An 18,944-nucleotide genomic window follows, 5' to 3' on the forward strand; every position below is an offset into this window, starting at 1 on the left:
GTGGCTGCAGCTTGGAGGTCTGCAGTCACGCTCTGGACCTGGTGAAGAGAGAGAGAGGAAACCCAGTGGGGGAGTGGAAGCCCTGGGATCTTGACCAAAGGGAAGGGTTTACCCAGAGGGGTGGTGGAGAAGAAAACCTGCAGAGGGTGGAGTAGGAAGACGGACACGGCAGAGGATTGAGACAGTGCAAGCCTTGGCTGACAATTGTAGGGTCCCTGGGCTGGAACCTGGAGTAGTGGGCATGCCTGGGTTCCCCTAACAGCCTCTGGGAAAGTAGCACAATCTTGAATGGGAAGACTGCCTGGAATGGCATCCAGACAGCTGGTCCAGTGAAACTTTGTTACCTTGTAAGGGGAAAACTATGTAGTAACCTGGCCATAGGGCTGAGTCACGAAGAGGAAGCACTGTGATTCCTAGAGAGCAAGAGCCATGTCGCAAGCAAGCGAGTGAAGGATGAAGGCGTCCAAATGGGCAGAGCTAATTCCCAGACAGAGCCACTGGGGGATGCCAGAGCAGGGAATCGATCTCTCCCCTCCCGCATTACAGTTCCATTGAAGTCAAGTAGTCACATGCTTAAAGCTAAACACACACTTAAGTGCTTCACCGAATTGGGTCTTATGTGAACAAATATTATGATAAAATCAAACCAACCCTCCCCCCACCCAAAGGTGGAGCATATTTCCAAAATGTGTTCTATATTAATTACACTGTAGTACAGTATTTAAACTTCAGAATACCCTGTAGTGTATTTAATAAAAAGAATGAAATCTCAAATAATATGAAATGTCATTGCAGAATCTGCTATTACATCTTTACTGTGAGCTGGAAATTAGCCAAAGGGTGGATTGGTGAGAGTCCACTTGACAGCATTCAGTATTAATACTTTGCATTTCTTTAGCACTTTTCATGCAAAGATGTCAGAGCACGTTACAAACATGAATGCAATCAGCCTCCCACCACCCCTATGAAGAAAGTTCATTATCCAAGGTTACCAATGGAGAAAATGTATCTAGATTGCTTAAAAAAATACCACAGAAAACTGAATACAGTGTCTCCCCCATCTCTCTGTATCCACCTATTGTTGTCGCCTGTCTTATATGTACATTTTGAGCTCTGCATCTTTTTGTTCTGTTTTGTACAGTGCCTAACACAGTGGGGTCTTGGTCCATGACCTGAGCTCCTAGGTGTTACCACAGGACAACTAATAAACACAAATAGTATCTCATCCTTTGAATGCTACATTAATCTACTTGCCATTCACAAAACATCGTGGTCAGTTTTCAAAGGTATGTCAATTTATAGGTGCCCAATTACACACACTGAAATGGGCTCATTTGCAGGAAATGCTCAGCACCTGCCCCCTGAAAATAGGCCCCCTCAAGGGATCTCAAGTTAGGCATTCAAAAATTACAGCACCGAAAGTCATTAGTCACTGAAAACGTATGGCATTAATACACACTAGATATTAACCAACCTGACTGGACAAAGCAGCGAGGTGCTATGAAACTGCTGTGGTGCAAGGACTCCTGCTTTATGTATTGGTATTGCATGCATTGTACTGGTTTTGTATGAATTTGCTATCCATCACTGGAAAAAGCCCAGACAAATACATAAAAGCATTGCAGTGCTTGGAATATGCAACAAAACAGCAGCACAGTAAAGTTGCACTGACAGTTTGAAAGCTCATCTGAGATGCATGTAGATTTATTTTTAAAACACTTCTTTATAAAACCAAGAATATGACAAATATTTTTGTTCAATAAACTTATGACTCAGTTCACCAGCCTGGCCAATGCATGTACTAGGTTAAATTCTCTTTCAGCTATTTTTCTATTGAAATTAATTATAGGGCTGTTCAGCAATGAGATGTCAGTCTCCTCCCGGAAAGGGCCACTGGCCTAGCCATTGTCATTAAAAGAACGAGAGACTCTTCTGGCCTAGACACTTGTTTCGTGTTGCTGTTATCAAGATATGCAGAATGGGGTTGCCCAAAGCATCAGTTGTGTCTTATTGCTTCAGATTATGCTTTTCTCAGCTGTCCTGTCTCTTGTTGATGTTCCTTGATCATGGTTCATTTATCTTCCTTGGGTGAAATCCTGGCCTCACTGAAGTCACTGGGAGTTTTGTCACTGACTTCAATGGAGCCATGATTTCACCCCTTAAGTTTAGCTATTGACCTCAGAGAATACATTATTGTATAATTAAACACAACTGAAAAATCATTCTCTGATCTTTTACTAAATGCAGGAGGGAGTTACTGCAAAGTGATTAATACTGTTCAGTTTGAATGAGAAACTCTTTCAAGAGCCATTTAGCATGCTTGGGGACTAACAGGATGATTCTGATAAATGCAAGACCAGGGGTTGTTTGTGCAAAACTTACAGCAGAGTGTGAATATTTTTGGTGCTGCTCAAATAACTTTTTAAAACGTTTCTTCTGCTATTATTCTTACAACAGCATGGAGAAAACAGCTGGATCACAGGGTAGGGCCCACTATCTGGAGTTAGCAGACCTGGGTTCTGTTTCTGAATGTGCTATTGACTTACTATGTGACTTTCTGTAAGTTATGGAAACCCTCTGTGCCTCAGTTTCCCCATCTGAAAAGTGGAAATGATAACTTGCCCTTCTTTGCAAAGTACTTTATGATCTAGGGCTGGAAAGGTCTGTATAAGTGCTAAATCTGATTACTGGTCATATTTTCAAACTTGGGTGCCTACAATCAGGCTCCTGAATTCCCATTTGGGCACCTACATAAATGGGTTGAGAAAAAGCTGCTCAGCACTTTGAAAATCAGGTTATTTATTTTGGGTGCTTAACAGCTTAGGAGCACAAGTCTCATTGACTTCTTTAGTCACTTAGTCATTTCTGAACATCCAGCCCAGAGATGCCAAAATATGGACTTAGGAGCTTAGTTTTAGAAACCGTAGTTAGAAATTTTTTGACCATTAGCGGTGATAGTGAAGGGTTAAAGTTTTGTGAACTGGACACTTTCTCAAAAGGAAAATGTGTTTTGCTAAAGGTAATAAATTAATTAAAATGGAAGATCTCAGAGGAGAGAGATTTTTTTCCAGTACTATAGTTACCAAAATGTAGAAATATACCTCTCTGGGCACAGCACAAATGTTTCTAGTAGAAGTGTGGCAGCCTTTTAAAAATTTAAGTAGAAGGTTGTGTGTTCAAATACTCTTTTTAATATCAGTCACCAAAATAAAACAAGCAGAGCACAGGACTATTGTACGTAGTCTGCTGAGCTGCTATGAATATTATACAATGTTGCATGCACTAGATAAAAGGGTCGTTAGAACTCAGGTCTTGTATTTAGGAAGTGAAGAGATGAATTGAGGCAAAAAGGATCTCCATGGGAACAAGAAACAACACTGCACAATCCTTTTACATTGGCAACCTAAGTCTCTCTCTAGTCCTCCCCTTTTAAAGAGAATGGCTGACAGCAAAATCAATTCATGTCTGTGAGACAGGAAACATGATAGCAATAATTTTTGCAGCATCTTTCATGAGACATTTGGATACAAACTCATTCTTTATAGCGTTCTTAGAACATCGCTTGAAAATAAGCGTTTCTAAAATATAACGGTCTTTAATCCTAACATTACTAAACTTCACACAAACCCCCTTTGGTAAACTACTACTCTAAGAAACTCGATCCCCAAGGCAGCTTTTCCAATGCAAGGCCAAGTCCTGTGAATATTTTCTGCACAAGGTTGGGTATTATTTTTTTTAAATAATTTTAAATATCATTCCTCTTTATAACAGAGCATGAGTGTTTCACAACTTTACTAAAAGAGCTCTAGACTGGTGCTGAAAAATATAAATGAAAGTGAAGATAAATTAGCTCACCACTTGTAGAATGAAATTAGAATCACAGAATATCAGGGTTGGAAGGGACCTCAGAAGGACATCTAGTCCAACCCCCTGCTCAAAGCAGGACCAATCCCCAACTATTTTTTTTACCCCAGATCCCTAAATGGCCCCCTCAAGGATTGAACTCACAACCCTGACTTTAGCAGGCCAATGCTCAAACCACTGAGCTATCCCTCCCTGCTAAGAATAGGTATATCTCCATAGATTATATTAGGAAAAGGGGGGGGGGGGAGTTTTTTTAAAATCGATAAACTGCTATGAAAAGAATCTTACAGAAGTTTAAATAAACTGGGATTCTATCAGAGAGACAGTAGAACCAGGCTGAGTTAATTTGGAACCTACATAAGCAAAACAATGACCAATTGCACCTGGAGAAAAGGGATATAGGGGAAAAGTACATGAGAAAAATCTGGGTCTGCATTAGAAAAATCCACTGACATGAGCAGCTCCCTTGGCCATATTGCTGAAACTATAAATGTTATTTCGATCCTAAGTTCTGTCATCTTCATTGAACTGTTCAGCCTCTTGAAGTTTAAAATGGCCCAAACTCTACTTCAGTTTCTTTATAGTAAGAAAAAAGCTGGGCAGAGTCCTGAGGCTCTCTCTTCAGACAGACAGAGACAGCTTCTCTTACTTCTCGGTCTAAGTGGTGCGCTCTCTCTGATAGTATAGTTTGAAATTTGGCAACATCCCTTGACGCTGAGTAGACTATGTAGGAGATTGGTGCTCCAGAGAATAACATGCTGCAGTGTGTCCAGTATCCACCTGCCTGAAGTTGAACAGAACGAGGCAGATGAGTAGTGGGCCTCCCAGGCCTATTTCTGAACAAAGGGCCCAGGTGCATTCATATTGAAGGAAAAGTAGGACCTATTCCTTGACCAGGGCTGCCCTGTTGCTTCAGATCTTATCCCTGAAATAAGATAAATCCCTTCTCTGGTATCTTTTCTGTGGATAGTGATGAAAGGAGCCCCTGCCTGTGCACAAGGGCTTGTAGTCCTTGAATTTTGCCAGAGGGTGGCATAAATATCTTGGCTTGTTTGTGTTTTTGGCTGCCCGATAGAGCTGCGTGAGTGAGGTTCTGTGGGCTGCAAATGCGCAGGAGGTCAGATTAGATCGTGAGGGTCCCTTCTGGTCTTAAAGTCTATGAGCTCTTCCCCAAAATGGATTCAGCCAGAGAATTCTGAGGAACAGAGGAATTGCTGTCAAGTAATGAGTCACTGTCCAAAGTTTAAGATAGAGTTGGTGCCTGGTACTCTAACTTCCATGGCTCTCTCACTGGCTGCATCATAGAGTCTATCACAGACTTCAGAGAGAAATTGTTTAAAGCATTGATATGAATTTGACATGATTGCAGATGTGGAGGCTTTTGTGTCATTGAGTCAGAACAATGTGGCTGTAGTGAAACATGGTTGCCAGAGAGGCTTTAGAGTCCACTTCAAAGTCCCTTTTATCTTCTTTACTGTGGGGGTCTTTGGGGAAGAATCCACCTCAGCTGGGATGTTCAAGACAGGGCAGGCAGGGAGCAGTTGTGCAGAGAACCTCTGCTGCAGATCCTGAGAGGGTCTCCTGGCAGATGGAGCAATTCAGATTTCTGCTTGCTCTGTTTAGCATGCTCCACCATGGTTGGGAGGAGACATAGAAGGTACTCTGGAGAGCAAAACCCAAGAAACTTCTGTCCCCTAAGGGAGAGCAGAGACCAGGGGAAAAGACGTTGTTTGCTACTGCCCTAACAATCAGATTTAAAAGCTAGAATGGCAATGATAAGGTGGGAGCACTGAAACAATCACTCAGAATCTGGCTTAAGTGCAGAAGGGCCATGCCCCACAAGCAAGTGAACTGCCTCCAGTATCTGAGAGAAGAGGCACAATCTAAATGTCTCAGACTGGGGGATATGTTGGGATTCAAAATATATTTTATGGCTGAAATTGGTGGAAGCTAGTTAGAAATATGTTGGTGATTATTAGCTTTGGAATATCTGATTTATCATAGAATCATAGAATATCAGGGTTGGAAGGGACCTCAGGAGGTCATCTAGTCCAACCCCCTGCTCAAAGCAGGACCAATCTAGTTGGGGTTGGTCCTGCTTTGAGCAAGGAGTTGGACTAGATGACTTCCTGAGGTCTCTTCCAACCCTAATCTTCTTTATGTTGCTTGAGGGAAGCCACAAAAGAAAATTTTAGCAATGAACAAAGATGGTACCCCATGAAATGGTTCCATAATCTAATGTTTTGGCAAAACATATTGTAGTTAATCATTGGCTGCGTGTGTGTGTTCTTTCTGTGTGCTGTCCCAGCTCTGCACAGATAGCCAACACAGCAGACCTTGATCAAACTTCCCACAAAGATCACAGACCTGTTTCAGTAGCGAAGGTGCCTGGCCAGGTTTATTGTCAACAAAGCATGGTCCTATAGATGCTATAGAACCACTAAGACATGTATGCCTATTACAATGGACCAGCTCAGTGAATGGCAGGACTTTCCATTCTCCCCTTGGCCAGCCAAAGACACCCCCTCTGAGATCTCTCTTTAAACACTGATACTACCAAGTTATGTATTGCCCCTCTGATATCATTAATTACCACCTTTTACCTTGTATATGTTGGTTTGATCAAAACATCTCTATCCATCACACTGTTACCCCGACTTTATCTTTAAGAGGGGTCAGTCTATCCTTGTATCATCTTCGGGAAGTGTGTTTACACCATAACCTTGTATTAGGGTGTTCTGGTACTACCCTTCTGGAATGTATTTGCATGAGTGTCCTGTGCCTAGTACTTTTTAGGAATGTCTGTGTTTTTGCAATGCCAGCCCTGTTCTTGCCAGGTTCTGTGAACTTGCAAGCAGGCTTGTTTTGTAACAGGGTCTGACTTCCGCTCACAATCTGACTTTTGCTAACTGCTTTATACCAGCAAGGCTTGACCACTACTGTAGTTCAGGCCTCATGTTTTAGGCTCTCTTTGTACTACACACATGCCCCAAGCCTAGGACAGAACAAAATTAATCTGAGCCATGGAAGAAATAGTTAAAAGACAAATTTGTTTGCACAATCACAAGTACGTTTTTATCCCAGGGAATTTTCAAGTTGAGCAATTTACTATGGATTTGCAGAGCTCACCTATGATGGCCAGTGCTAGTTGTTTATTAGCCACAATACAGTTACTATTACCTTTGAAGCACAGGGTCATATTTTCAGCTCCCTTTTTATCCCAGTTCCATAATCTGGCTAGAGTTTGCCATCTGAGAATGGGAATTCTCAACTGATGTAAAGCTGGTGGGTCTGGCTCCTAAGTCAATTGCCCTAAACCCAGCATAGGGGGCATAGCAGAGCTCACTGCTTTCCTACATCAATTCTCAGCTGAGGTGTTGTCCTTTAAATAGCCTAGCTTATTACATGTGCTTTCTACAATCTTTAGTGCTTTCAAAGTTAATTTTTATGCTACTGGAGAGATCTGAATTTCTTTGACTTTAGACAGCTGTCTGACTAGTGAATTCACTGTTGTGAAGGTAAAGCCTTTGGCCCTCGTCTCATCAGAATTCACAAGCTAAGGAGGGTCAGGCATCATTAGCACATCAATGCAAGGACAAAAGAAAACCTAAGGTCCTACTGGAGTAGGGACTGGTCATTCAACAAGTGGCATTCTTCCCTCTGCAGCAGTACCGATTGAATATCTCAAGTAAGGTATTAAGGGAAATTTGATGTTGAGATGCTAATTCCAGGAAATGTCATAAAACAGAGGTTGTGTCCACCTGTGGTTAAGTATTCCTAAAGAACTTTTCTCAATAGAATGGTGTTGATCTCAGTATCTTGACCAACTTCCATTTGTGTGATTACCTTGTGCACACTTAAAATTATACCCACATTTCAAATGAATGCAGTATTATTCACTTGCTGTCTTTAACAGTGATGCTGTGTGATGTTGGAACAGATGCTATGTTCTATCCCTGAGGTAGTGCATTTCAGTGATGGGTAAAGAAACTATTGTTTATACACAAAATTTTAAAATGGCAACCTACAGGCTGCACTACATAAAAAACCTGAATTCACTTGAATTCCACAATGCATACAGATCTGATACAGAAACCCCATAGAAATTGGAGTAGACAATCCTAAATTAGACTCTGAAAGTAGTGAACTTCTGCTCAAGAAAGACAAAAAATGCAGATGTTACAAACAATCCATTTATTGGGTTTTAAACTAGGTACACAATTGAAATAATTTTGGCACTACGCTATACAGTGGTTACATCTGTGTGCTGACACTTAGTAAATACTGTACTAGGAACACTGCTGTGCTTTAAAATTGTATTGAGTCACTCAATCAGCAGGTAGATATTTCAAAATGTATTGTAGTGTTCCTGTAAGGAAGACTGTACAGGTTGTGTGAAAGATGAAACACATCAACTTGTGAACTATTTCATTGTAGGAGGTACCTTGCATTCTGTAATCTTATCACATCAAAACATGTGATGTTAGCATTTAGAGATGGCCACAAATGTTGAATTAAAATCCTCATCAGATGTAGTCATGAGATAAATGAAAACTAAAACAAAATAAAATTTCTGCCTTTTAAACAAGGAACGATATTTTGCTAAAGAAAATAATTTAAAAAACACTAATGGCATTTGATTTGATACAAAAGCCAGAAGCACTACAGTATTAACATTGAAGAGTGAATTTTTACAAATTAATCTCACAATGATGTTATGTAAAAGGTTGCAAACTGTACAATGTCTTCCCAAAGCAATGCCTCTACAATTTATACAGTCTTTTACATCTATGTAACACATATTAAACATGTCGTTAAATAGCCAATAGATATCAGTCTCTGAACAAAGTTGCAGGCAAAAAACCAAAACCAAAACTTTCACAATCTTAGCAGTCTTCCATTTAAGCAAGGTATGCTTCTTCAAATAGCGACTAATAGTCTTTTTAATGAGAATATTCTGTTAAAAAAATTCAGTGCTTTTACACACTGTACATACTCTTCAGTCTCTGAATTAAAACATTGCTTGATAGCAAAAAATTCATATCTATGGGCTCTATTCATCTGAAAAGATCCACAGCCTTCCACCCTTAGGAAGCTGCAGATGGTCATGGGTTTAAGTTGTGCACCTGGTCAGATTACCTGCTAAAACTTGGCCAGACCATGGAAATTGCCCCACTTTCCATAGTACTGATCTCAGCTGCAGAGGACAGAATGGATATTTACATTTCCATAGAAGGTAAGATTTAAAAGGGTAGTCCAACTCTCAGCTAGATTAAATGGTACAGAGTTTGTCTCCTAATGGGTACCTGTATGCAAGCAGTGAAAAAAATCCTTTGAGAAAAATAGGTTCCTGGCCTCTTGTCATGGGAGTAGGTGGATTTGAGGTTCATAGGTACCAGTTCCTGCAGGTTGATCAGATAAAAAAATATCAACCAAAACTGGAGCACTTCCCTTAGAATGTTCAGACTTGCAGTCGTGTGTGCTCTGCAAATCCACTGATGTAAAAAATGACTAGGCACATGGAATAAGAAAGAAAAAGGAGGAGATGGGAAGAGATGGGTGGTGTAAGCCAGTGAGTAGAGAGTGAAGGTGGTAAGGTTGTATAATGCAGGCCCATGACATTATGCTTTGAAACAAGTAATGATCTGGCTCCGCAGATGCAGTAATGGAAGAATGTGGGGCTCCCATAGCTACTCCCTGTGGAGATGTAATTCGTGATGAATAGAGCTCTATTAGGACCTAATATTTGTATTTAAAAAATGGTTCTGATTAGGCATCACGATTTCCAAGACTAAAAGTTCCATACACAATAAATTAGTTTTGAGTTTCCTTTATTTTTGCAGAAATGTTTCTAGGTCCTCATTTTTTCCAAGAAGAACCTGAAATAGAAATAATTAAAAACAAGATTATATCTTCATCCATGTTCTCATGATACTACAGAAAATGATTAAAAAATTCCCTTGCAGGCTGGCACAGTGGTCCAGTCACGTCACAACACATAGCATTCCCCTGCAAGAGATCAGGGTTCAAATTCAAGTCTGATTCCTTGTTCTGCAGATCAACAAGGACCAGGAACACCGTGAATGTGGTATGCTCAGTCTCTAGGTACCTTGTGTCTCTCTAGTGATGCTCCTCTGACAGAAATGCAGAGGACAGTTTATGGGCTGAGAAAGTTTGGGAGCAAAGGGAGTGTTGATAAAACTTCTTTTCTTCTGAAGTCCTAGCCTTTTAGTTTACTTTATTCAAACAAAAATAAGGGAATACACAATAAAGATAAACAGCAGGTCACTAAAAGCGGAGTTTTCAACCAACAGAAGATACCCCACTGAGCACTGATAGTGACTTTGTTTGGAGGGAACGCTTTTCTAGGACCTTTTCCTTCACTTTGACTGGATGGCTAGAGTGGATATCATAAAATGGCAATGTTTTCTAATTAAACCAAAATAAACACAGCCTTACCTATTTAAGCATAATAGCATGGTGATACTAAGAGGTCTGTAAGGACAAGCAGCTGGTCATCAGTGAACTGCTGTTTGTGCTCCTGCCAGTTGTCATGGTGTGTCCTCCGGAAATTGGACAGTGTTTTCTTTACTGTCATCTGTATAGCAGGCAACAAAAAATTAGATCTGTATTAATTTTTGATATATTTTTAAAACTGTTTCACATCTGTGGAAAGGGGATAACAAATATTCAGATGTAAGAGAGGGTTATTCACCTTGGGCAGGAACTGAGGTTCTTTGAGATGTGAATCCCTGTGGGTGCCCCACTTTAGGGGATTGTGCGCCCTGCGCCTCCAGTCGGAGGAGAATTTCGACAGAAATCTTGGCTGGGCCGCACATGCACTCTCCCCATCTCGTGCCTGAAGCGGCAATTAACTAGTGCTGTGCAGCCCCCTAAGCCCCCCAGTTCCTTCTCTACCGCAGAGGAATTAATTGGAACTCCGAAGTAGTGGGGAGGAGGATGGGTAGTGGAACACTCACAAGGACAACCATCTTGAAGAATCTGTTACTGCACAAGGTGAGTAACCCTCTCTTCGAGTGGAATCCCTGTGGGTGCGCCACTTTAGGTGACTGTAGAGCAGTTCCCCTCAGGGGAAAAGAGGGAATTCGGAGGTAGGTCTAAATGGATAATAAGACGGTGTGTCCCAGCCGAGTGTCAGAGGCTGAGACCTGATCGAGGATGTAGTGTTGAATGAATGTGTAAGGAGATGTCCAAGTATCTGCACTGCATATGTCGGTAATAGTCACATTGTGCAGGAAGGCAACCGATGTGGCTACTTATCTTGTGGAGTGTGTTCTAACCTTGAGGGGGATTGTAGGTCATGTTGTCAGTAACACAGCTGAATGCAATCTGAAATCCATCTGGAAAGTCTCTGCTTAGAGATGGGTTTGCCTTTGGAGCAGTCTGAGGTGGAGAGGAACAATTTAGGCGTTTTCCTGAATGATTTGGTCTGTTCAAGATAAAAGGCAAGCGCCCTTCTAATGTCCAGGGTGTGGAAAATCGCTTCTTGCCTGTCCTTGTGAGGTTTAGGGAAGAACGTGGGAAGATGGATAGGCTGATTGATTTGGAAGGAAGAAAGGACTTTAGGCAAAAATTTGGGGTGAGGTCAGAGTGACCTTGTTTTTGAAGAAAAAAACAAAACATATAGGGTGGTCCAGCCATAAGAGCAGAAATTTCTCCCATGCGATGGTGACTATGAAGGCCACCTTCATGGAAAGATGTAGAAGAGAACATGTGACCAAGGGTTTGAATAGGGCGATTGTGAGAGATCGAAGCACTAAAGTCAGATCCTACGGGGGCGTTGGGGCTCTGAGTTCTGGGTAGAGGCTACACATTCCCTGGAGGAATCTTTTGGTAATTGGGTGAGCAAAGACTGAAACGCTGTCCACTTCGTCACGGAATGTTGTAATGGCTGCCAAATGCACCTGCAGTGAACTAACTAAAAGGCCAGATTTCTTCAGGTACAGCATGTAGTCCATTACCACTGTTATGGGAGAGGTGGTGGCGTCGATTTGTTTGTTTAGGCACCACATGTGGAATCTCTTCCATTTATGTAGGTATGTAGCCCGTGTAGTGGGCCCTCTTCTGTTTAGCAGGATGTCTTTAACATCCTCAGAACAAGTTATCTCCTTGCCATGGAACTATTGAGGAGCCAGGATATGAGATGGGGCGACTCCAGGTTTGGATGCAGAGTCTGACCCACGTCCTAAGAGAGGAGATTTGGAAGAATTGGAAGGAGACATGGGGGCATGACAACATCTGTTTCAGGTGTGGGTACCAGGTTTGTCTGGGTCATACTGGTGCCATCAGGATGACTTTGGCTTGATCGATTCTGATCTTGTTCAGGATGCTGGACAGCAATGGGATGGGAGGAAAAGCATACAGGAGGGGTACATGCCATGGAATGAAAAGTGTGTCACCTGATCCCAGACCCACTCTGGGATTGGACATTTGCTGTTTCGTTTTGTGGCAAATAGGTCTATCGCGGGGAACCCCCACAGTTGCAATGTGATCTGGATCACGCAGGTGTTGATTGCCCACTCGTGGTCATTCGAGAACCTTCGACTTAATGTGTTGGCTGTGATATTCTGAGAGACTCCGGCAGGTAGGTGGCTGATATGGTGACTGTGTTGTATGCACCATGTCTAGAGTTTTATGGCCTCCATAGATAGGGAGTGTGATCTTACTCCTCCCTGTTTATTTATGTAGAACATGCAGGCTACATTGTCCATCATGATCTGTATGTTTTTGTCTTTGATCAGAGGCACAAAATGTTCACAGGTATTGCGAATTGCGTGTAATTCCAGTACATTGATGTGGAGTGTTAATTAGGAAGGAGACCATCTTTCCTGTACTGTGAGCTTGCCTAGTTGGGCACCTCACCCCAGTAGAGAGGCATCCGTTGTGATTATCAATTCGGGAGGAGGCTGAAGGAAAGAGATACCTGCGCAGATGTTTTGTGGGTGAGTCCAACATTGTAGTGAGTCCTTGACCTTCATTGGCATACTCAGAAGTCTGTTCAAATTGTGTTTGTGTGGTGTGAATACCATCTTGAGCCAACACTGCAAGAGCGTATGTGAATTCTGGCATGTTTCACCACGTATGTGGTCACTGTCATGTAATCTAGTAGCTGAAGACAGGTCCTGGCCAATATCCTTGGGCTGAACACCAAGGTATTGATGAGGTTCATTAGAGCGGTGAATCTCTGAAGAGGTAATGATGCGGTTGCTTCTAGAGAATTTAGATATGCGCCGATTAAATCCGGTTTCTGGACTGGCGTTAATGTGGAATTTTGGACGTTTATTTGTAGGCTGAGACTGGTGAAGAGTGACATTGTCTGGTGCGTGACTCTGATGGGTTCTGCCCAAGTGTGAGCCTTGATTAGACAGTCGTCTAACTAGGGGTAGATCATGACCCCGTGCTTGCGAAGGTGGGCTGCCGTCACAGCAAGAACTTTGGAAAATACTCAGGGGGCCATAGACAGGCCAAAGGGTAGAATTGTATATTGGAAATGGCCCTGTCCTAGTACAAACCAAAGAAATTTCCTGCGCATACGGCGTATAGAAATGGGAAAATATGCATCTTTCAGGTTGAGGGCTGCAAACCAATCCCCTTGTTCCAGTGCTGGAATGATTGTAGCTAACATAACTATCCTACATAATGTTGTGTTTTGACGAATTTGTTTAGCTTCCTGAGATCGAGGATGGATCTCCATCCTCCAGACTTCTTTCGGATTAAAAAATAATGAGAATAGAATCACAGAACTGGAAGAGACCTCGAGAGGTCTAGTCCAGTCCACGGCACTTGTGGCAGGACTAAGTATTATCTAGACCACTCCTGACAGGTAGAAGCCCTTTCCTCTGTGATGTACCAGAACTATCTACTGCGCCCAGTTGTACCTCTTCAGGTACCCCTCTCATGAGCCTTTCCTGAGACGGAGACAGGATGGAAGGGTGAGTAAGAGGGATACAGAGGAACTGGAGGGCATAGCCAGGCTTGATGATTTCCAGTACCCATCTATCGGAAATGCTGGTTCGCCGGTTTGGATAGAATGGTATTAGACGATTGGTAAAGGGATGGTTGGTGGGAGGTAGTGTTGGCAGCAAAAGTTGGGGGGAGGACTGGTAAGCCCTTGACCAAGACTTCAAATCTGCTGTTTAGAGGTTGATTGTTGAGATGTGGTGGGTTGGGAGGAGCTTAGTCTGTGTCTGGATGGTCTCTATCTACGCCTCTGGTTATTGTATTGTCTTGGCTGCTGTGTGTACGATGGTCCTTGCCGCCGTGTCAGTAGAGTCCAAAGAGGCTTGGAGGGCAATTCTAGCCAAGAGCGGAAATGAGAGATGTAAACTGCTCTCTTTTGTCCTCTGGTATGTAGTCAATAAAGTCAGAAAATTTGAAACAGTTTGTATGGTCATAATTCGCCATAAGTGCTTCATAATCAGCGATCCGGAAGTGCAGTGTTGCTGATAAATAGGCCTTGTGGCTGAGTAAGTCCAATCTTTTCCTCTCTTTATCATAAGGGGTGGTTCTAGAGTAATGCTGTTTGCCCCGTTTGTTGACTGCATCAATTACCAATGAATTTGTCTGAGGGCGTGTGAATAGAGATTCCATCCCTTTTGAAAGGATGTAATATTGTTTGTCCACTCTCTTACATGTGGGTGGGATGATAGTAGGGGTCTGCCAGATGTTTGTGGCAGGGTTCCATGATTGCTGAGATAATCTGAAGGGCAATGTTGGAGCAAACGACATGTGAAGTATATCCAAGCGCTTGTGACGCAACTCGGAGATCTCCTCTCGGGTTATCTGGAGTGTCTCTGCTATTCTTTTGAAGAGCTCCTGGAAATTCCTGAAATCATCTCCTGCAGTAGGCGTAAGGGGCATAATAGTCTCACCCAGTGACAATGAAGTGCAGGTGGCAGGTGCTGCCTCCTGAACTAAAACGTCTTCCCTTTCCTCAACGCTCTGTTTGGGAGGGGCAGCTGGTGGCACTGTAGACTGTGGTGAAGAGTGCCTATGTACCTCTGTGGTGCCACTTAGGGATCTGGGGTAAAATGTTCTATAAGCTGCCCATGGGTCCCAGAATGCCCACTGAAATGGGAAGGGCATAGGTGGGGGCTTCCAGGGGTAAGCATACCACCCGTAAAATTCAGACTTTGGCAGAGGCTAAGGGCGTTCCTGATGTGCGTACTGAACACTGCCTTGCATAAGTGAAGAGTGTTGGGAGGAGAAAACTTCCCATCTTCTTCATCTTCATCCTCCTCGCTAGAGAAAGGAGGAGCGGCTGCAATTGGTAGAATGAGTGGTAGCAAAAGTACCGAAGAAGTATCGGTACTGAGGAGAGATGATTCCGGTACTGGGGCAATTGTTAGGTCCTTCGGAGCATGAAACTCTTGAGGCTGTGGTACCGATGAAGGTACCTGTGTGAAAGGTGGTACAGAGAATAGTGGGAGTACCAGGGGACCTTGTGGTACCAGTAGGAAAGGAGCTGACAGCAAGCATGCTGAGGATGGCATGGCAATCTGCGGTGCAGTGTCTGTGCTATTGAACATAGGGCCAGCAGGTGGCGCTATTGCCTTTTGTACTGAAAAATTGCTTGGTACTGAGCGCTTTGTCTGTGCTGACGTTGCCAAGGTGGAGGAGGTGGTCTTCTGTCTGCCCTCCTTCTTAGAGCCTGCCTTCTACGGCTCTCATGGTACTGGAAATCCCTGCCGACTCAAAGGTACTAAGCCGTGGCATGTTCGGTACCGATGTGGTGGATGGAGTTGGGGAACGTTTCCCTCTTTGATGCGGTCTTGGTAGGGGGAGTGTTAGCTCTCCTCTTTCCACGTCCTTTAGGAGATAGGTCCCTTCTTTTCAGGACGGAAGAGGGGGGGTCTGTCAGAAGCTGCCTGCGGTGACAGGGAGGCAGGAGAAGTTTGCGAGCCCGGGTCTGAGGCAGGACGGAGAGACTTCTCCATTAGGATTTCAGCTTAAGATCCCTCACTTTCCTTGTCCGGGTCTTAAGATTGTGGCAATGGGTGCATTTCTGGGGCACATAAGTTTCCCCCAGGCACCAGACACACTGCAAGTGTTCATCAGAAAGTGGAATTGCCTTGTGACAAGAGAGGCAGCGTTTAAAGCCAGGCGACCCTGGCATTCTGAGGAAAAATAATGTCCCTTAAGAGGATGAAAGGAAATTAAAAAAAAAAAAAAAATTTTAACAGGGAGAAAAAGAAATAAAGGGTTCTTAACCAACTAACTTAACTACACTAAGCTACTTGACTAATTTAATTCAATTACATCTGAGGTAAAAGCGAGAGAGCGCACTGCTGGAGCTCCGACTTGGACCAAGGGCGGCTGAGAAGGAACTGGTGGGTGAAAGGGCTGCACAGCACTAGTTAATTGCCACTGCAGGCGCGAGATGGCGACAGTGGATCTGCGTCCCAGCCAGGTACTGCTATTGAAATTCTCTGACTAGAGGCGCAGGGCGCACAATCACCTAAAGTGGAGCTCTCACAGGGACTCCACTCAAACAAGAACAGGTAGTTCTATATTTTGATGACACTCCTAAACTAGCATTAGTATATGTTTAGACAATTGGGAAGTCTGGAATGGACCCCCAAAAATTCATCCAGTCCAGATCTGTAAGATTTTAGAATTTACAACTAGTTTTAAATTCTAATATCTCTAGATCAATGTTGTCAAGGCTCTTATGTTGAAACAACCTTTGCTAGTTGTTTCTTGTTTTGTTTTGCAAACTTTGGAGCCCTATGATAAATTCTTATTAATCTTGATCAAAATGGTTTTCTTCCCTCCTCTCAGTTTTCAGTCTTGTTGATGCTACTGTAGGGGCTCAGGCTCTACTGGATTTTTCAGTACTGGACAGACAGATGGTAAAAGGCTTAAACAATTTTTGTTCAGTCAACTTGCAAAGTGGGTGGAGATCAAACTTTTAGGGTCACATTCCAGAGATATTGTCTATCTTTATTCCAGAGATATCGTTATTTTGCCTTTGAGGTGCACCAAATGAGATCTATTAAATAATAATAGGAGACGATCCTATTATAATTTAATATATCTCATTTGGTGCACCTCAAAGGCAAAATAATTATATACACTCTCCAGATTTAATTTTTGTAATCCGGTAAAAGTCAGCCCTAGCAGAACTGGTTAGCTCTTTCCTGGAAATTCCCCTCCATTAAGTTTAAACACTATAGTTAATAACAGTAGTATAGTTGGAGTGCTAGCAACAGCTACAGTAACTCCTCGCTTAACATTGTAGTTATGTTCCTGAAAAATGTGACTTTAAGCAAATGATATTAAGCAAATCCAATTCCCCCATAAGAATTAAATGTAAATGGGGGGGGGGGGTTAGGTTCCAGGGAAATTGTTTTTATCAGACAAAAAACTATATATTATATAGATATACACACAATATACGTTTTAAACAAACAATTTAATACTGTACACAGCAATGATGATTGTTAAGCTTGGTTGAGGTGGTGAAGTCAGAGGGTGGGATATTTCCCAGGGAATGCCTTGCTGCTAAATGATGAACTAGCACTCAGCTGAGCCCTCAAGGGTTAACACATTGTTGTTAATGTAGCCTCTCATCAAGGCAGCACGAACATGAGGGAGGGGAGACAGCACAGCAGACAGAGACAGACACACACCGTGTGTGTGTGTGTGTGTGTGTTTGTGTGTGTGAGTGTGAGAGTGTGAGAGAGAGAGAGAGAGAGAGAGATGCATACTGCCCCTTTAAGTAAGCTGACCCACTCTTAAGTGCATTGTCTTTTTAAGTGGATCAGGAAGTTGAGACAGCAGCTGCTGCCCCAACCTCTCTCTGTCCGTGTCTCACCTCCCCCCCCCCCCGCTCTATATGGAGAGAGGGTAAAGCAGGGTGCAGGAACAGGGTGGAGGGGGACACCTTGACATTAGTCCCCCTTCCTCCCCTGTGCAGCAAGCAGGAGTCTCTGGGAGGAGCTCCAAGGCAGAGGGCAGGAGCAGCACATGGCAGTGGGGGGAGGGACAGCTGAACTGCCGATTGATAGCCTGCTGGGCGGCTGCAGCACAAGGAACTTAGGAGAGCGGGGAGCTGATGGGGGGCTGCCAGTCCACTCTGGTTACAAGCCCCCACCAGCTACCTGCAACGGGCTGCTCTTCCTGCAAGCAGTGGACAAAGCAAGTGGCTGCCAAACGACATTAGAAGGGAGCATTGCACAACTTTAAACGAGCATGTTCCCTAATTGATCAGCAATGTAACAACGAAACAACGTTAACTGGGATGACTAAGTGAGGAGTTACTGTACAGGCAAAAGATGCTTAAGTATTTCCATTCAAAGCCCCTTTTTTGAGTTGCTCATAAAAGTTTCCAGTACTTTCATCTATCAGGCTGCAATTTTATAGGCCCTGCTGTCTAACCAATGATTTTGTTTGCCCCCCCCCTTTTTTGTTTAGTTTGTGTAAAAACTCTGTTGGTCATTTTTGAGTACAAGGAGAGTAAGGGAATTTCCCCATTATAAATAAAACTCTCTCAGCTTTCTACTTAATTTATTTTTGGCTCTAGTGTAGAATGACTGAGGCAGAAATAGAAATATGGCAAGGAATTGGCATGCTTTCATAAGGTGCCTTTGAGTTAAAGCAGGTTTGGATTTAGCAAAGTTATGAACTTTTGAAGAAAAAATGTCACATTGTGACACACATATTCCTTCACAGTCTTTCTTCAGGAAGCTAATGTAAGGATGACAGACATGTTTTAGATTAAACAGAAAAAAATAAATAGAATCAGACTATTTTTACCTCAATAGGCTGAGGATCATTAAGGTGGGCACTGAGGTCCATCAGAAGCTGGGGCATCCAAGTTGGTACATCATAAGGGCTTGACAAAATACATGCACTAAGTCCAAGCACACCAGCATGGCGCTTAACCAAGTCTGCAATGAAAAGACCGTAATATACATGTGACAGGATACAAATCTCTCAAAGTATGTTTCCATAACACAGCCAGACTTGAAACTTCACTTTCAGTAATTCCAGCTATTTTTAACTTATGAAAAGTACTAAAATAAATACACATTAAACGTAAATTGTCATGAGCAGTA

At 42.9% G+C, this 18,944-nt stretch overlaps 1 protein-coding gene across 2 annotated transcripts in view; it reads right to left on the reverse strand.

Moving 5' to 3' along the window:
- Positions 1-8,043: 8,043 nt before the first annotated feature.
- The window catches only part of PSME4 (proteasome activator subunit 4), a 214,173-nt gene continuing 203,272 nt past the window's right edge, over positions 8,044-18,944 (reverse strand). For both annotated transcript variants that reach the window (XM_034764386.1, XM_034764385.1), the window contains 3 exons: positions 18,643-18,776; positions 10,324-10,462; positions 8,044-9,743 (listed from right to left, as the gene is read on the reverse strand). In XM_034764386.1, coding sequence (XP_034620277.1) covers positions 10,328-10,462; positions 18,643-18,776 — 269 coding nt within the window. In that variant the 3' untranslated portion in view covers positions 8,044-9,743; positions 10,324-10,327. The remainder of the gene's footprint in view (positions 9,744-10,323; positions 10,463-18,642; positions 18,777-18,944) is intronic.

This window comes from Trachemys scripta, chromosome 3, assembly GCF_013100865.1.
Source record: "Trachemys scripta elegans isolate TJP31775 chromosome 3, CAS_Tse_1.0, whole genome shotgun sequence".
NCBI lineage: Eukaryota > Metazoa > Chordata > Testudines > Emydidae > Trachemys > Trachemys scripta.